The following is a 16,806-nucleotide window of genomic DNA, read 5'->3' as shown; positions in this document are numbered from 1 at the left end:
CATGGTAATGCCACAGCAATATGAACAGAAGTAAAGGGAGTGCTTTGTTGCTCCACATGAATGAAAAAAAAATTACACCATACATAAATAATCCAAGTCATCCTCCAGGATTTAGCAAAAATATGGCGACACAAACCCAGAAAGCAGCAATGCATTCAAATAATGCGATAAATAGTATTTCAAGAGACATGCAACATGATCAGTAACAGCAGCCCGTATGACCATTACATCAGCTGTACCAAGGTGAGTCTCTGTGTGTGTAAGTGCATAGAGACAGAGATAGACCCAGCTCTTCCATTAAATAACACTCACACTGACAAAAACACACACACACACACACTCACAAACCTACGCACACACACACACACACATTCATAAAAGGAGAGAAGAGAGACATCTCATCCTACAGTGTTATCCCCTCAACGTAGGTAGATCACCCATAGATCTATTTGAACTTTTCCTTTAGCCCAGGGCAAACCCAACATAGATGAGTACAAATTAATCCAGAGGAGCGCTGCGTCGCAGCTGAATGCAAGCAGAGATGGACTCCTGGGTTGCAGGGTTGGTGGTGTCATTTCTGGCGTTTGAGACCTTGCCCCCCAAGATTGCCCTTTGATGCCCGTCAGGAAATGCATAGAGTGTGAATGGTGAAGTCTGATTCTACCACGTGTGCTGTTCGGTAGACCATTTCTGAGCCGACTCCCAATCATGTTCCAGAGAGATAAGAGTCCACAGGTTGACCATCTCCAATGCACCTATTCCACTCAAACGCACCCCTACCCACACATATACCAGCAGGTACACACACTTGCATTTACGGTTGCACGCACACTTATTCGTTTGGCAGACACACAACCACACATTCACACATTCACACACATCCATGCGCACACGCACAAAAAACCCTGCGCACAGTACACAACAAAACCACACACACAATGAGAGAGCATCACACAGTGTGCCTACTCTGAAACGCACAAAGCAAGGTAAATGACAGGTGATCAGACACATATATACAAACTCTCACACACACACACACACACACACACACACATACACATGCACAAACACACACAGACGTTCATTCACAAGCACACACACCACCCCTACACTGTCATTTCTAGGCTTGCCTGTATTGTTTGTCAGTGAGTTATCTCAGAGATTGTCCGTAGAGCCCACCACTGATCCCACTGTTGGCGGGGGTTATCTGGAGAAGAGTAATCCTCTTTGACAAGAACATAAATAAAATAGGGCAAACCCTCACATGGGCCTGAGGAGCTATCCATCCATACGCCACCATGGGAGGGAATGGAGAGAGAGGATTTCTGCCGTTTGTTTGGGACTCACAAATCTGGGGGCCACTTCTTGTTAGATTTGCTGGGCAGCAATCTCTGCCAAACAGACTGACTGATGGATGCCCCAAGCAGCCTAACTGAGACTGAATACTCTCGCTCTCTCGCTCTCTCACTCTCTCTCTCTCTCTCTCTCTCTCTCTCTCTCTCTCTCTCTCTCTCTAGCCCTCTCTCTGTATATATTCAGACACCCCCCTTATTCATGCTTTCATTTCATATTAATCATTCCATTTCAACCTAGAGAAGGCTTTTTGTGCATAAATCCCACTTTGCACATCACTGCAGGGATTCTGAATAGAAAGACTCACATAGAAACACACACACACACACACACACACACACACACACACACACACACACACACACACACACACACACACACACACACACAGATATTATTCACAGTACAAACAGGTACACAAAGAGGAGTACAGGCAGATGGAGAGATGTTGTGCTTTTTTTGTTCGATGCACCAATACGGCACCCACAACTGTTGTAAAACATGTATTACCACTGAGTCACCAGGACACTGTAAGTAGGGTGGTAATAACACAGTAAGTACTGTGTAATAGTCTTTTACACATCACACTTAACAGATCAAAGAGATCGCGTCACAAGACACATTACAGTCCCACATACTGATGTAAAAAACAAACAAACTGAAAAGCAAGAAGGGAAGAAAGTACTGATAGTAAAACAAGTGTGTGGGAACTGTGCCAACACAGTGGACGAGTCAGACAACTTCTCTTCACATCACATTGTGTTCTCTTTCCATCTACTCTTCTTGTGTTTACTGAGACAGACATCTTTAGAATGTACTTATAATTATTTGGTTAATAATACATTATTATCAGTGTCATTATTATAATTATTGCATATACATATTATTACTCCATTACCTCATTATTATTATTATTACTTTCAAAGTTCTTGAAAACTGTGTGTGTGTGTGTGCGTGTGCGTGTGTGTGTGTGTGTGTGTGTGTGTGTGTGTGTGTGTGTGTGTGTGTGTGTGTGTGTGTGTGTGTGTGTGTGTGTGTGTGTGTGTGTGTGTGTGTGTGTGTGTGTGTGTGTGTGTGTGTGGTTATTCACTGATGGGAGCCCCTTGTTGTGTCAGTGTGTGCCAGTACTCCACTTTCTTTCCTGCAAATTTCAGACACTCGAACCAGTGTTTCAGCATCTCTCCTTTGGCATTGATGCCCAGCTCCACACCACCTGACAGAGAGAGGGAGAGAGAGAGAAAGAGTGAGGGAGGGAGAGAGAGATAAAGGGAAAGAGTGAGGGAGAGGGAGAGAACAAGAGTGAGAAAGAAAGAGAGAGAAAAAGCGTGAGGCCTACGTGAGTTCCTTTGGAAATAAAGGAATAAAAACAATTCAACAAGCAGAGAGATTACAATTCAAAAATGAAGTAGCGGAAAGACAGCAAACGAGTGGTGAGAAGTGAGAGGAAGAGAGGCTAAGAGTAGATTATGAGGAAGAGTGAGAGGTGGAAAAGATTGAAGAGAGTTATAGCAGGAGTTGCAAATGAGAAAGAGAAAGAGAGAAATAGACAGAATTAAAAAGAAGGAAAAAGAGAAGGATAGAGAGAGAGAGAGAGTGGAGGGAAGGCCCTCACTGAGGCTAATTATCTGTTGGCTTAGTGACTGTGCATTTAAAGTCGTGCACCTGCAACCCAAAATCACACACTACCCCCCCCCCCCCCCATGCACCTGCAACCCAAAATCACACACTACCCCCCCCCCCCCCCCCGACAAACACACACACATATACATACACACAAACACACACATATACATACACACAACCAGATTATTTCCCAGTTTGCACAATCCAACAATGTGAGCCAACAACTAACTGAACCAGGTGTGCAGGTGGGGGTATTTCTGCAGGCCCCTCACGTACCTCTCCCCTTTACCTCCCACACACACAGGTAGACACACACACACACACTCACTCAAACACACAATCAATATGGAAAGCCCCAAAAATCCTGGGGGCATTCATGATAAATGAGTAACACGTGTGATGCCTGCAGTGCTAGAGGTGAGGGAATGGAGAGAGAGGGAGCGAGAGGGAGGATGAATGAGAGCAGACCGTGAAACGATGAGAAGAGTAGAGTAAAAGGGGTAAAAATGGGGAGAATGAAGAGACAGAGAGAACTAGATACAGACGGTGAACATCTGAGGCAGAGGAGAAACACAGAGATGGAGAGAATTACTCCTGAAAGAGAGAGGAAGAAAAAAGGAGAATAAAAAGCAGTGAGAAGAATAAAAGAATATGAGCGATTGAGAGAAAGTGATTGAGAGACAGAGATGATAAAAAAAACGAAAGTCAGGCACTAAGCAATATCTACTTGTCAAACCTGGAACAAGTTCATGTCTAATAGCTACAATCAGGACTCGGGCACTTGTCTCATCTCTTCCTCAATGCCTCATCATAATCCTCCAATCTCATTCTATCCCTTCGTTTCTCTCTCTCTCTCTCTCTCTCTCTCTCTCTCTCTCTCTCTGTCCCTCATTCCTCTTGAATCAAATCGATTGGATGGAAGCCTGCCACAGAATGCTTTGACAACAGCAGCACTGGCCATTCATCTTAATGAGCAATAAACAAACACTTCATATCTGTCTCTCTGTAAAGAATGGGAGGAGGGCTGTGTTATGAATTTCTCTCTTCCTCTCTCTCTCTCTCTTTCCCTCACTCCTTTTCTCTCTTTCCCTCTCTCTCTCTCTCTCTCTCTCTCTCTCTCTTTCTTTCCCTTACTCTTTCTCTCTCTCCTTTTCTCACTCACTCACCTTTTCTTCTGTTCTCCATCTCTGTGAGCTCTTGGAAGTTTGTTTGGTTTTTGTGTCTCTAATTGTATATCTCTTGGTTCTCATAAGTTGTGTGCCAGGGCACCATAGAAACTGAAGAGATATCTCTTGGTTTTCACAAGTTGTGTGCCAGGGGACCATAGAAACTGAAGAGGTGATGCAAGGCTCAGCATGAATGAAGTGAATTGATCACTATGTATACTCAAAGATGTGTACATTATTGATCACTATGTATGCTTAAAGGTGTGTACATTATTGATCACTATGTATGCTCAAAGATGTGTACATTATTGATCACTATGTATGCTCAAAGGTGTGTATGTGTACATTATTGTAAGTGTAGTTTGTTTCTCTACTGGTGGGTCGGACCCAAGGGTGGGTCGCAGAGTTATTCTGAATGGGTCTCAGGGTGTCCGTGTTCCTTTAGGACTTGAATGACTTGTGTAGAAAATATGAACAGTAGCTTTGACTCTGAAATGGAAAAGGCTGAGTCTTTGTGGTTCTCATGCCTCAGTTGCAAAGGGGAAGGGGTGTGAGTGTGTGTGTGTGTGTGTGTGTGTGTCTGTGTGTGTGTGTGTGTGTGTGTGTGTGTGTGTCTGTGTGTGTGTGTGTGTGTGTGTGTGTTTGTGTGTGTGTGTGAGAGAGAGAGAGCGGTAGATGCACAGCCTACTGTATGAGAGTCCCAAGTGTCGGCTGGAGTAGTGCTGTAACACGAGGAAGAGCTTTGACTTGCTAGCTGTCTACAGGGATGTCACTGCGGGGCTAGTTGAATCTTTGTGCTATAATTCATAATTATGTTTGAAAAGTAAAACGTTTAGCTAATTACTGTAGGTTGTGGTAATTTGTGGTTAGCTTGTGACTGAGATTAGCTATGTTATATGAGGTGTGTGCGTGGTAACGAATGTACATGTACATTTGTATAACGAGCTAATTTGATGAAGAATATAATCTAACGGTTGCATCATTAAATTGGGCAAAAGGTGAAGCAAATAGTCCTCAGATAATTTAGCAGTGTGGATTAAAAAATCTATTTAAAATCCATCTGATGTGCTATGAATGCGGGTACAAAATGTAGGCCCTGTGTTTATGTTTATAGTTTCATTTTTATTTCATGGTTTGAATTCTATTACATTTGGGTTGCAAATGTAGTCACCATGGGAAATTGTGGGTCCCAAGGCCAGACCAGTTGTGAACTCCTGCTCTACACTACTTGACGTGCGGTGTTCTCTCTTTGTGTGTGTGTGTGTGTGTGCCTTTGTTTGTGTGTGTAAGTAATTCAGGATCAAGCCCCTGGGAAACATGGGTAATAGTGGGGGGAGCTCCCCGCCAGGGAACAGCTTTCACATCAAAGTTTCTACTTAGGTACTACACACACACACACACACACACACACACACATACACACACACGCACACACACACACTTTCATCTATCATTGTGTGTTTACACCGTAGTACCATGTCAATTACCTGATAACAACTGCCATATGCCTACTGTATCATTTTGAGTGCGAAAAAACTCAGCTACACTGGATACCTGTCCATTTATCTTTAGTTTCTCCTGCAATCACACACACACACACACACACACACACACACACACACACACACACACACACACACACACACACACACACACACACACACACACACACACACACACACACACACACACACAAACTCTCTCAAGGCAGCTGTATCACAGCACAGCAGTGAGCATTATGTCAGAAGGCCTAAAAGCCATTCCAGATACTTCATGTCAATTCCAAAACCACTCTTCCATGCAAGCATATTCATCTTCTGTCTCTCTCTCTTTCTTTCTCTCCTCTTTTTTCTCCAAATCCATTTGTCATCCATGCATCCTCTCCTGTACTCCTCCTTCCTACATCCAGTCTCATAACTCATTGTCTTAATTTGCCTTTCTATAATCTTAACCCATCTGCCTCGCAGTTCAATCCAACTTCTCTTTTTTGTACGACATACATCCACCCCCTCCCCATAAACAGGCTCTGTAATCTTCTTTCCAAACATTCTTTACCTCATACACATGCACGTTTCTTCATCGCCATATCTTCCTTTCTGTCTAGACTGTTAAACTTTAGTAACTAGTAATTTACTAAATGCCCGCCACATCTCATTAATACATCCAAAAGGATTTAAAAATATAAATAGGCCTACGTCATAGGTCTAACCTAGATTATCCACAGCGTTAGCAATAGCATGCAGTGAGAGTATGACTCCAAGACTAGGCAAATGCAATGTCAAAGGACACATCATAGAATCAAGTGTTCATTTGTCAGGGCGCCCAAACAAATCACTGGCTGCCTATGGAGCTTGTTTTGCCCTATCTACTCTTTGGTCAAGCTACAGCCACTTTCTCCCACCATTCTCTAAGTCCAACTCCAAATTTCGTTGTACTGTTTGCGTATACAATGACAATAAAGGCTTTTTCTATTTCTATTTCTCATCGATAGCTGAGCTTAGAGAGCTATCCTCATCACAGGGGGACAGGTTCACTTGTTTACTCTATCTGAGCAGTATGAGTGATGCTCTTCTTAAAGGCGTAGATCATTTAATCATGCAGAACAGTGTATGATCAGTGATTAACTATCTGACCAAAAGTGGTTAAGAACATTTCAAATTGTTGAGCATGGAAAATGAATTGTGTTGGTTACAGTTTCTGTATATTGCATTTGCGATGCAAATGAACCCCATCCCCATCGTTTTTCATTGGCATCAGATGAACAGAGAACATTTAAATGTAGGTAATACTTACATCATTATTACAGCCAACTTAACAGCAATATACCATTTGGAATGAAATATCATTGTACTTGCTTGCACTGACAGGATAACAATTAGATAATTTTTCTCCAGTATTTGGGGGCATGCATTTTTCATCTTGAAATTATTATTTGTACATTTCTGACTAGGTTATATGGGTTAAGGCATCCCCCTAAGACACACACACACACACACACACACACACACACACACACACACACACACACACACACACACACACATAACTGGATACACTCAAATTCTCTTTCATCCTCATACAGATATGCTTAAACAGAGTAACAAAAAACACACATGTTTATGTCTACACACAGACACACACTTTACCTATGAAGTCGTTGCTCAATCCGAGGTCATAGTCCCATACAGATATCTCCAGGGTCTTCTTTGCTAGTTGGTCTTTGGGAACCTCATACAAAAACTCCTGGGAGGGAAGAGAATAGTATTACATCACAGGAATACATACGAAGAGAGCTTCTGTATTCAAATGCCTTTGCCAAGCTGTCCAACCAATGAAGCATTGATGATCAGTTTGGTCATGCGTTACTACGATTTGTGAAGTTCTTTAGTTGAGGAAAAATGATCCAGCATCATTGTGTGCATTATTTTCTGATGAATTTAACAGACACTGGGGCCACGACTTTTTTTTTTTTTTAGCTAGAAACGATTATGGATGTATCCAGACTTTTCAATCAGGGTTAAATTGATGTATTGTTATTGCTGTTATTGTGAAGTATTGTTATTGCTGTTATTGTTCCAAAATCCTTTGTGCTTTTTAGATCAAAGAGGTAGCCTTGAGATGGTGAAATACTTCTGTTATTAGTGCAATTGTTCAAGCACACTATTAATCTCCTTCATTTATTTTGACTTATTCTCATTCTGCCTGTTTTTTTTGTCGACACCACTCCAACACGGACACGTTTCCAAATCTGGCTGGTTATGAAAGATTTTCTGAACCTTACAGTCTTTCACCCGATGCCAGCATTACGCTTAGGCTACATATCTGGCTTGTCGCAAAGGCTTTCCCAAAACCATTTAAACAAAAAACAAGTTATGTTGCAGAAAAAAGAGCAACTCATTCCATATTTCGCAATCAGAAGACGAGAAGGCCAAACACGTGTATCTGCGGTTCTCTTTTTGAAAGGCTTTAAGCTTTCAACAGTAGATGATCTCACATTGTACTCCTTGTATGAATGGCACGTTCATCTTTTACAATAACCCATGTTCACCAACTATTAAAAATATTCCTTCAATGTCCACCTATTTATTAACATTACCGTTAGAAATACAAGTGTCTAACTATCTTATGTTGAAAACATTACATTACCAACCAAATTCCCCTGCAATATGCTGTGGCAAAAGGCAAAAATGGAATGGAATGTACAATTTGTTAGTCAACTGGAAAGGGCAAAACCAAAAAAATCCATGTATCCCTTTGACACACAGATAACTCTTTTTATTCCTGTTTGCTTAAAGACTTAAACATTTTCTCTTCCTATGTAGGTGCACCACCACTCGCCACACATCAGGTTTCTCACTGACAGATAGAATAAACATTACTGTGTGGTCCATTCCTTGTCTTAGTACTACCAAAGAGGACTTATTAGAAGACTACAAGAAGAATATGGTCTTCTAATAGGTCCTCTTCAAAGCAAGTCATCTAAATATTATTGACATTCTTTACACTTAAAGCATGAAGAATTTGGTAACACTTTAGTCCTTGAATTTATTAAATGTACAGATGATTCCATTTTTGCCTTCATTGGGGAAGTTAGGTAGCTTATTACACACAATTAATGAAGACTGTCAACTCATTTTTAATACTGTTTTCTAAATAAAAATCATACTGTGTCCTGTATGCTCACAATTATAACAATCACCTTTGGGACTGTATAATCTGTCATTTGCTAAGCAAGGATGGGCAATCACACTTCGCATTTTATTACGGAAATGTATTTCTAGATTGTTCTGTGTCTCTGAGGTGCTGGAGAGAAAATTAAAGTGGAGTTGGAAAATGGCTGACCTCGTTAAACTCGGGGTTGAGAGTTTTCTTCTTCACTGTAGTTTTGTACTTGGACTTCTTACCCATGTCAGGTTGTAAAACACTGGGTAAGAAAGAGAAGAGGAAAAAAGAACTGGTCAAAGTCATTTGACACCGCCATGACAGTTCAAATATTTCTCTTTCAAAGGGGAGCAGGACTTCTCAATGCCTCTGGAACATCAAATAATATTATCAGCAAGTTTTATCTTTTGACATTAAAACACCAGCAGAACAAGGGAGCACAGGGAACAAAGACAGGCAGATGGGACACTCACACTAATTCTAAAGAGGGGAAGAACCTCAAGGACGAACAAGAAAGACTGCCATGCTACAAACTTATTTCCTTCAGAAGCCAGAAAAGAGAGAGAAAGATGATAATCAGAACCGAGAGAGAGAGAGAGAGAGAGAGACAGAGAGAGAGAGAGGGAGAGAGGGAGAGAGAGAGATGATAATGGGAAGCATGTGACCTAGAGTAAGCTGGAAAGAGACACACAGGGAGAGAGCCCAGAGGACTGTGGAGCCCTTCTCATCGAGTGCCATCAAAATTAAAAAGGAGAACGCTGGATTACATCAACACTGGATTACATCTCACACCAACACTGTCACAGGGGGAGAGAGAGGGGCAAGAAGAGAGAAAGAGAGCGGAGAAAAAAGGGGAAAAAAATTATAGTGTGAGAAAGGGGATAAACATAAAAGAGAGAGAGAGAGACCTCATGAGCTCATATGTGTGTATAATTGGAGCACTGGCGGCAGAAAATGTCAGAGAACAAAGAATGAGATGAGTAAAATCCAGCAGGTTGGCGGAGAGTGCACTGGAGCAGGAACAAATAGAGATTTCATGAAAAGCAGTGCGTGTTTGGTGAACGGGAAAAGCGGAGGAAAAGGCTAAAAGCTGAAAGGGAGAAAATTGGGCTCTGACTGTTCCCCTCTCTCAGACTCGCATTGCTGACTCAGCGTGCTGTCATCGCATTTTCACTCACAACACTCCACACTTTCACTCCCTGCACTCTCTCCAAGCATCTCTCTCTCTCTCTCTCTCTCTCTCTCTCTCTCTCTCTCTCTCTCTCTTTCCCCCTGACTGCCCTGCTTCTCTTGCACAAACGCTGAGTGCTAATGACGTGGAGAGATTTCAGTCTGTTTGATGGCAGGTAATAATGGCTTGATATTTCACGACTTCAAAAACAAATGCGTCACCTGGCTCGGTGAGCGGTGCAAGCAATTTGCATTGTGATTAAGTGTCTGTTTAATGAGCCCGTCGGGGTGATGGGCAGCCGCCTCTGAGACTTTCAGAAGCATGAGTGTCTAGGACTGTGAGTAACCCCCCCCCCCGCTACCCAGGCAACGTGGATGAAGGACAGGGACCATCATTAGTCTGGGTTCAGATAGATGTTCACCACTAAGGCGGCGCTTCAAGGTACTTACTTCTTTTCATTGGGGGACGTTTTGTCTGAATTACACTGTGGTCATGAAATTCAGGAGCCATGTTTCTCAGTTGTGCTGTAAGATTGAAGATCTAGACGTGATTAAATCAGGATTAAGTAACGGTGTTCTTAAATCGGGAAGATTCGAGATTAGTTTGGGGCTTTGTAGTTTCGAAATAGTAAGATTAAAAGGACACTTGTGTTCCTGCAAGGATTCTTCCAAAGTTTGTTCTGATGTTTTCAAGAGATTAAACTAGAAAAGTGAACTTTGGTTTCAAACTGTAAATGAGTCCGTTCTTCTTTTCCATGTTGAAACTCTGGTGCACTGTATTTCACCAAAGGTCTTGCCTGGCCTGCCCCAGCCCTTGGCCTGAGGGGGAGGGGGAGAGCCTGACCTCTTGGCATCACGCCCCCCACTGCTGAATCATCTAAACTCTGAGGGGCGAGAGGTTGTTGCCTTTACATCATCCAGTCTGAGCTACCCACTCCGACTCTCAGCTCAGCCTGCAATTACACCAGTGACAGCTTCACTGTGAGTGGGCAGTCTCAACTTTGCACAGAACACTCCTAATCTGATTTGATAGCCCACAGAATGTGTCAACTGTACGCTCATTAATAAGATGCTCAAACTTGTTCAAGCTCTAAAAAAAAAAGTGGTGAGTGCCAAGGACTTTTAAATGAATGTGTGCAACCGTGCTGTCCGCTCTCATATAAATCAATTGAAGAACATTACCGATGAGTACAGCCTAAATGAGGGCATCCACCAAAGCCCTGAGGAAAAGCCCAGAAGGTTCTAGCTCTCTGGGGTCCATGTGTTGTGATGTGGGGCGATGTGGAGACTAAAACATGCAGGGTGTGTACATGCTCATGGGGAGACCCACACAGCCTATTAGTTCTCTCTGTCAGTAGACCACTGAGAAGCATAGGTTTAGATAAACCACTGTCCGCTTATCTCACAAACACACTCAACAAAATAAACAAAAAGAAACATGGACACACACCCAACCAGAAACACACACACACACACACACACACACACACAGAGAGAGAGATATATACATACACAGACACTGTCCAAACACTCAGGGACACATGGAGAGAAACGATGTTGGTTTATCTCTCCCTGACACACATGCATACACACACACACACACACACACGCATATGCACACACATATGCACACACACACACACACACACACACACACACACACACACACACACACACACACACACACACACACACACACATATGCACACACACACACATACACACACACACATATGCACACACACACAGACACATACTCACGTACACACACATCGCATGTGTAGTTCTGTGATGCTTTAATCCTCAATCCTCCCATGAAGAACGTGTTTCTGCTAGCAGTGCAACTCCACAGCAGGAGCAGCTGGTCCGTTTCCCTGCTCATATCACCACTTTTTCACCCGCTCCCTGCCACTGAGGGAGCACACCTGAACAGCTAGGAGAAGCGCCTTCTGGGCCAGGGCCATCTTTAAAAAATGAAATTGGCTCTCCAAAATGGATCACTCTTTTCTATTTCCCCCACTTCGTTTCGACAGAGAGAGGGCAAGCAGAAGAAGATTTAGTTCCACCAGAGGGTGGAAATTACTGAGGCTAGATAGCTCCTTAAAAAAAGAACGTGGCTGCATTAAGGTGAGCAGCAGAATCAATCCAAAACAACTTGAGTTTGAGCCCCCCTGAGTGAGAGGTACACAGCCCATCGGGACATTTTATCCAATCCAGTTCCAACTGACACGATTTCACGTCTCTTTACACCAAGGGGATTAAAGGAAAAGTGTAAAGCAGCGGAAATACTTCAATAAAACAAGGTTGGAGATGCAAGCACACACGCTCTCATATAGATACATTTACACTACAGATGTACAACACACACACACACACACACACACACACACACAGACAGACACACACACACACACAGGCAAACACAAACAGACACACACACACACACAGGCACACACACACACACGAACGCACACACGATGACTCCCCCAGACTATACTAAATAAAAGAATGGATGTTAGTGGGTATATGAGTTGACGTGTGAAACAATAGACACAACTTCAACAGCGGTCCTTGGACAAGCCCTTTGTGCGCTCCACAGAGCATGACCAAGCTAAGAATACAGAAGATAAAAGTGTCAGGCCAACAGAAAGCGGCGCCACTATCTCCTTTCCACAGATGTAAGGAGACTGGCAAATAGCAGGTGGTTATCTGTTTGATATATCAAAACGCTGCGATGGTAAAGGCCTTGGATGGGCAGGAAACGAATCAATACTCTGAGCGAAACTACGCAGGGAGGAATAATCTCCCGAGGTTCACCCCGACTTGCTATCTGATGAGCGCAAAAGAGAAGAATGAACGAATGAAAGGCAGCGAAAAGGAGTGTGAACAAAAAGGAGAGGAAAGTTCATGATGGAATGCAGCCAGCTTCATGTGGGTGACAAACGGGGGAAGGTACGCAGGCTGAAAATGAATTATGACCATGCTGCGTTTGTCGTTCCCCCCCCCCCCCCCTCATCCTTTTTTTGCTACCCCCCTCCAGGAGCTTCATCTCATTTTTTCCACAGCCTGGCGAAGCAGGTTGTGCTCCATTTCATCAAGTCGAGCGGAGCTGTGCTCGAATTATAGAAACATAACCGAGAGTTACTCATTCTCTTTGTGCATACATAGGTTCACTGCGTCTCTTTCTCTCCATTAAAGTGCACACATACATTCATTGCGTGTCTCTGACACTCATTATCTACTCTTTTTTCCCCACCTACACTCGATTTTCCATCTCATTTTCTACTTCTCCTTTCTAGGACATCATATATTGACAGTCATGTCAGTGTACTCTGTGACCAAAAGGTTTGAAATGAGGGGGGGGGGGGGGGGGGGGGGGTCATGAAAGTGACGGGAGTGTGTGGTGGTGTGTGTTATTATAAGAGATATCACATAGATTGATTGCAATCAAAGGTTATCAAAAGTATATAATTATTCTATTTTAATAACTTATCTTGGATAAATATTAAAAAAGAATATGTTCCTCTGTTTGTTTAGTTTGTACATTTCAACATAAAGAGAGAATATCATACCAGTGAAGTCTCTGAATTGAGACAAAGAGGGAGAGAGATGGACTGAGAGAGAGAGAGAGAGAGAGAGACAGAGAGAGACAGAGAGGTTCGTTCACAACTCACATTTTGACGAATGGGTCTGAGTAGCCATTGGAGTCCATTGCTGCGAGGTGAGCGCACCGTATGATGCCCACAGACAGGGTGCTCTTCTCTGGCACGTAGCACAGGGAGACCAGGATACGACCACGCTGGAAGGAGAGAAAAGAGGGGCATTATCAGAGGGCATCAATAAGAGGAAAAGAATGAAAAGCATCGGCAGGGATGTGCAAGAGAGTTCAAAATTAAGTTTGAATTAGTTTGAATTTAATCTGGATATTTTACCAACCAAAAGTCATTCTGTAATCTCATTTGACCACAAAACCGCTTGATGAGATTCAATCATGTATCTGGATTTTTTTTCCTTTAAGAGCTGTAGCTATAGTTGAAACACACATCACCATGTGCATATAGCCAAGAGTACCTATTCAGAATAATCAAACCAATTCATAGGTTTGAATAGGTGTGAAACACCCCTTATTCAGCATGGTGTGAATCTGCTTTGATTAGCATGCTGCCCCAGCTATGTTTACAGGAAATGGCTCTTTTCAAAGTTTGACGTTTCCTGATTATATGATGTCATTTCCTTTGACATGCAAATCACTGCTACAGATAGAAAACACAGTGAAAAATCTTGAAGGATGTTAAAAGACTTTCCTAGTTCACATGCCGAAGAGCATGTCTTTGCTGCCCTAATCTTGTTTCTGTACAGGAAGTGAAAAACTGTAGCAGCCAATATGGCTCAGGCCTCAATACCTGGGCAGCACCTGTACAGATATCACCATATATTCACCGTCCAACGAACAAAACCACCTTCTGAATGTGAAAAGCACACATGCACAATCTAACATGGCTTATAGGCTTAGCATTATAGCACTGCACTCAGTAAAAATGAGCAGAACAACTGGTACCTGCTTTAGCGCTTATTCCCCTCTTCATTTTTAGTGAGCGTGGCGACAGGCTAGAGAGGCATTAGTTCCACAGGAGGGTGGAAATCACAGAGGCCAGATAGCTACTTAAAAAGATGTGGTGGCCTGGCACCATTATATACCAGCATATTGCCACAGAAGCCTTCTGCCATGTGTGTATGGTGAAGCATTGGTGACGTTTTTGCTTGGTCTGCATGTAGAAGTGTACTTCTCTCTCTCATAGACTAGTTGCTCCTTAAACACAGACAGATCGCTTTCTGTTTCAGAATGTCAGTGTGTCTGTGTGTGAGAAGAGGGAGCGAGAAACAGGAAATGTGTGTGTGTGTGTGTGTGTGTGTGTGCTTGTACTGTTCTGTGTGAGTCACTGAGTACGCACAAATTGGACAAGCAGCTCTATAATCTGGACATCTGGCCCTAGTGAAAACGAAGGGAAAAAATCTACATATAGATGGATGGAAGTCTTAACTCAGAATCATTAGTCATTCAGGAAGCAGCTCCTACATTTGCTTATGAGCGTAATAACACTCTCTCAAATACAATTCACTGGAGCCAGAAGTGAAGACATCTGCCTGCAGAGCGCTCAATTGAGGATTCAGCATCAATGAGTTTCATGAGCTGTGTTGCTATATTGCGCTCATATAATTTTCTTGTGTTAGCAAAAACAGGAAATACTACCATATGTTTTACAGAATATGCATTTGTTTAAAAAAATGACTTTGGGGTGTATGAAAAGATTACCAGAGAATCATTACAGAGTACTTACAGTATCACATAGCATCACAGTAAAAAAAGGTTAAATAGGTATTGTGTGTGGAAATAAAATGTTAATCTAATAATGATGACATGATATACTATAGGTGCCATGACCAAAAATCATTTGGTGTACTGTTGAGGTAACACAGTGAGTAAAAATATCTTACAGAAAACATACCTCCTCCTCAGCCCCTGGGCCACCTTGCTCTCCTGTTTGGTTGTTGCCCTCTTTATTCTAAAAGCAAAAAGTGCATGACGATGTTAACATACAGGGAAGTAACGGATTCATTTACATAGACAAGCACATGCACATAAAAAAAACACACACACACACACACACACACTCACACACACACACACACACACACACACACACACACACACACACACCTGTGTGTTCCTCTCCAGGCCCATGTTGTACTTTTTGTTCTCTCCTTCTCTCAGTTTCTTGAGAGCAACCCTCACTTCACCGATAAACTCGTTGCGGCCTAGTCGATCCATGTCGCACACGCAGAGTCTGCAGGACGGACAAAAGTGGAGGCGATAGAGAGTGGGAGAGCGATTTTAGACACACGTAAATTAGCATATTAACAACTACCAGTCATTTGATGAATTCTGCTTGAGTCGGCACACGTAAGATGTTAAAGGAGGGCTGATAGAAAATGGCTCGGCACAGACATGTGAAGTTACATAGAGAGGAGACGTGGAGTGTGATTCAGAGATCACAGGAAGAGTGCTGGGGAAAGAGAGCAGCCATGTGACATGCATGGAGATGACAGATCTGTGTATGTGAGATATAGCACATATGTAGCACAAAAGAGGGGGCTAAGTGAGAGGAGAGGAGGAGGAGGAGGAGGGAAGGGAATGATGAAGGGACATGAATATGTGAGCGGATAAGAGAACAGGAAGAGAGGGAGGAGAGGCAGCAGAAGATCTGGCGAGGTCATGTTTGAGGTGGGCGGGCGACACCGAGATTCTGCTCTCACACTCTTGCTCCTTCTGCACAGTTAGTCATTACCTGATGGGTGCTATGACACTCACAAACACACACACGTACACACACACACACGCACACATACACACACACACACACACACACACACACACTCACAAACACACACACGTACACGCAGAAACACTTTGACAGGCGATAACACCAGACGGCTCCCAACAGCAGAGGGATTTGACGCATTATCAGATCAGAGCCAAAGGCTCACATATGGGGTTGCATCCCATTCCAGCTCGCCCCCATCATCCAGAGGCAACTGGGCTCTCTGCCTCCCTCTCCTCTCTGCTGTGGAGCTAAATAAGTAAAACGAGGGTCCGTTTGAGATCGATGGCTATTGACCTTGGGCCTCCGGGTTCTAATTAACTGCAATATGTCTTCATTATTCCATAGATTACCAGTGGGACTGCCTACTTCCACAAACAGCAACACCTACATGCCTTGTCAGAGGAATCTCTAAATGAGATCCAAAGCTGCATCTGCTTTGTTTAAATAAA

General features: G+C 43.0%; 1 protein-coding gene across 1 annotated transcript in view; it reads right to left on the bottom strand.

Moving 5' to 3' along the window:
* Positions 1-2,404: 2,404 nt before the first annotated feature.
* Positions 2,405-16,806, bottom strand: part of doc2d (double C2-like domains, delta) — a 26,282-nt gene continuing 11,880 nt past the window's right edge. Inside the window, exons 6-11 of the mRNA XM_012835265.3 lie at positions 15,694-15,820; positions 15,482-15,538; positions 13,649-13,773; positions 8,985-9,066; positions 7,289-7,385; positions 2,405-2,566 (exon numbers count right to left, since the gene is read on the bottom strand). Coding sequence (XP_012690719.1) covers positions 2,436-2,566; positions 7,289-7,385; positions 8,985-9,066; positions 13,649-13,773; positions 15,482-15,538; positions 15,694-15,820 — 619 coding nt within the window. The 3' untranslated portion in view covers positions 2,405-2,435. The remainder of the gene's footprint in view (positions 2,567-7,288; positions 7,386-8,984; positions 9,067-13,648; positions 13,774-15,481; positions 15,539-15,693; positions 15,821-16,806) is intronic.

The sequence above is a fragment of the Clupea harengus genome, chromosome 22, assembly GCF_900700415.2.
Source record: "Clupea harengus chromosome 22, Ch_v2.0.2, whole genome shotgun sequence".
Lineage (NCBI taxonomy): Eukaryota > Metazoa > Chordata > Actinopteri > Clupeiformes > Clupeidae > Clupea > Clupea harengus.
Note: the sequence above shows the minus strand (reverse complement) of the source record. Positions and strands in the feature narration are given on the sequence as shown.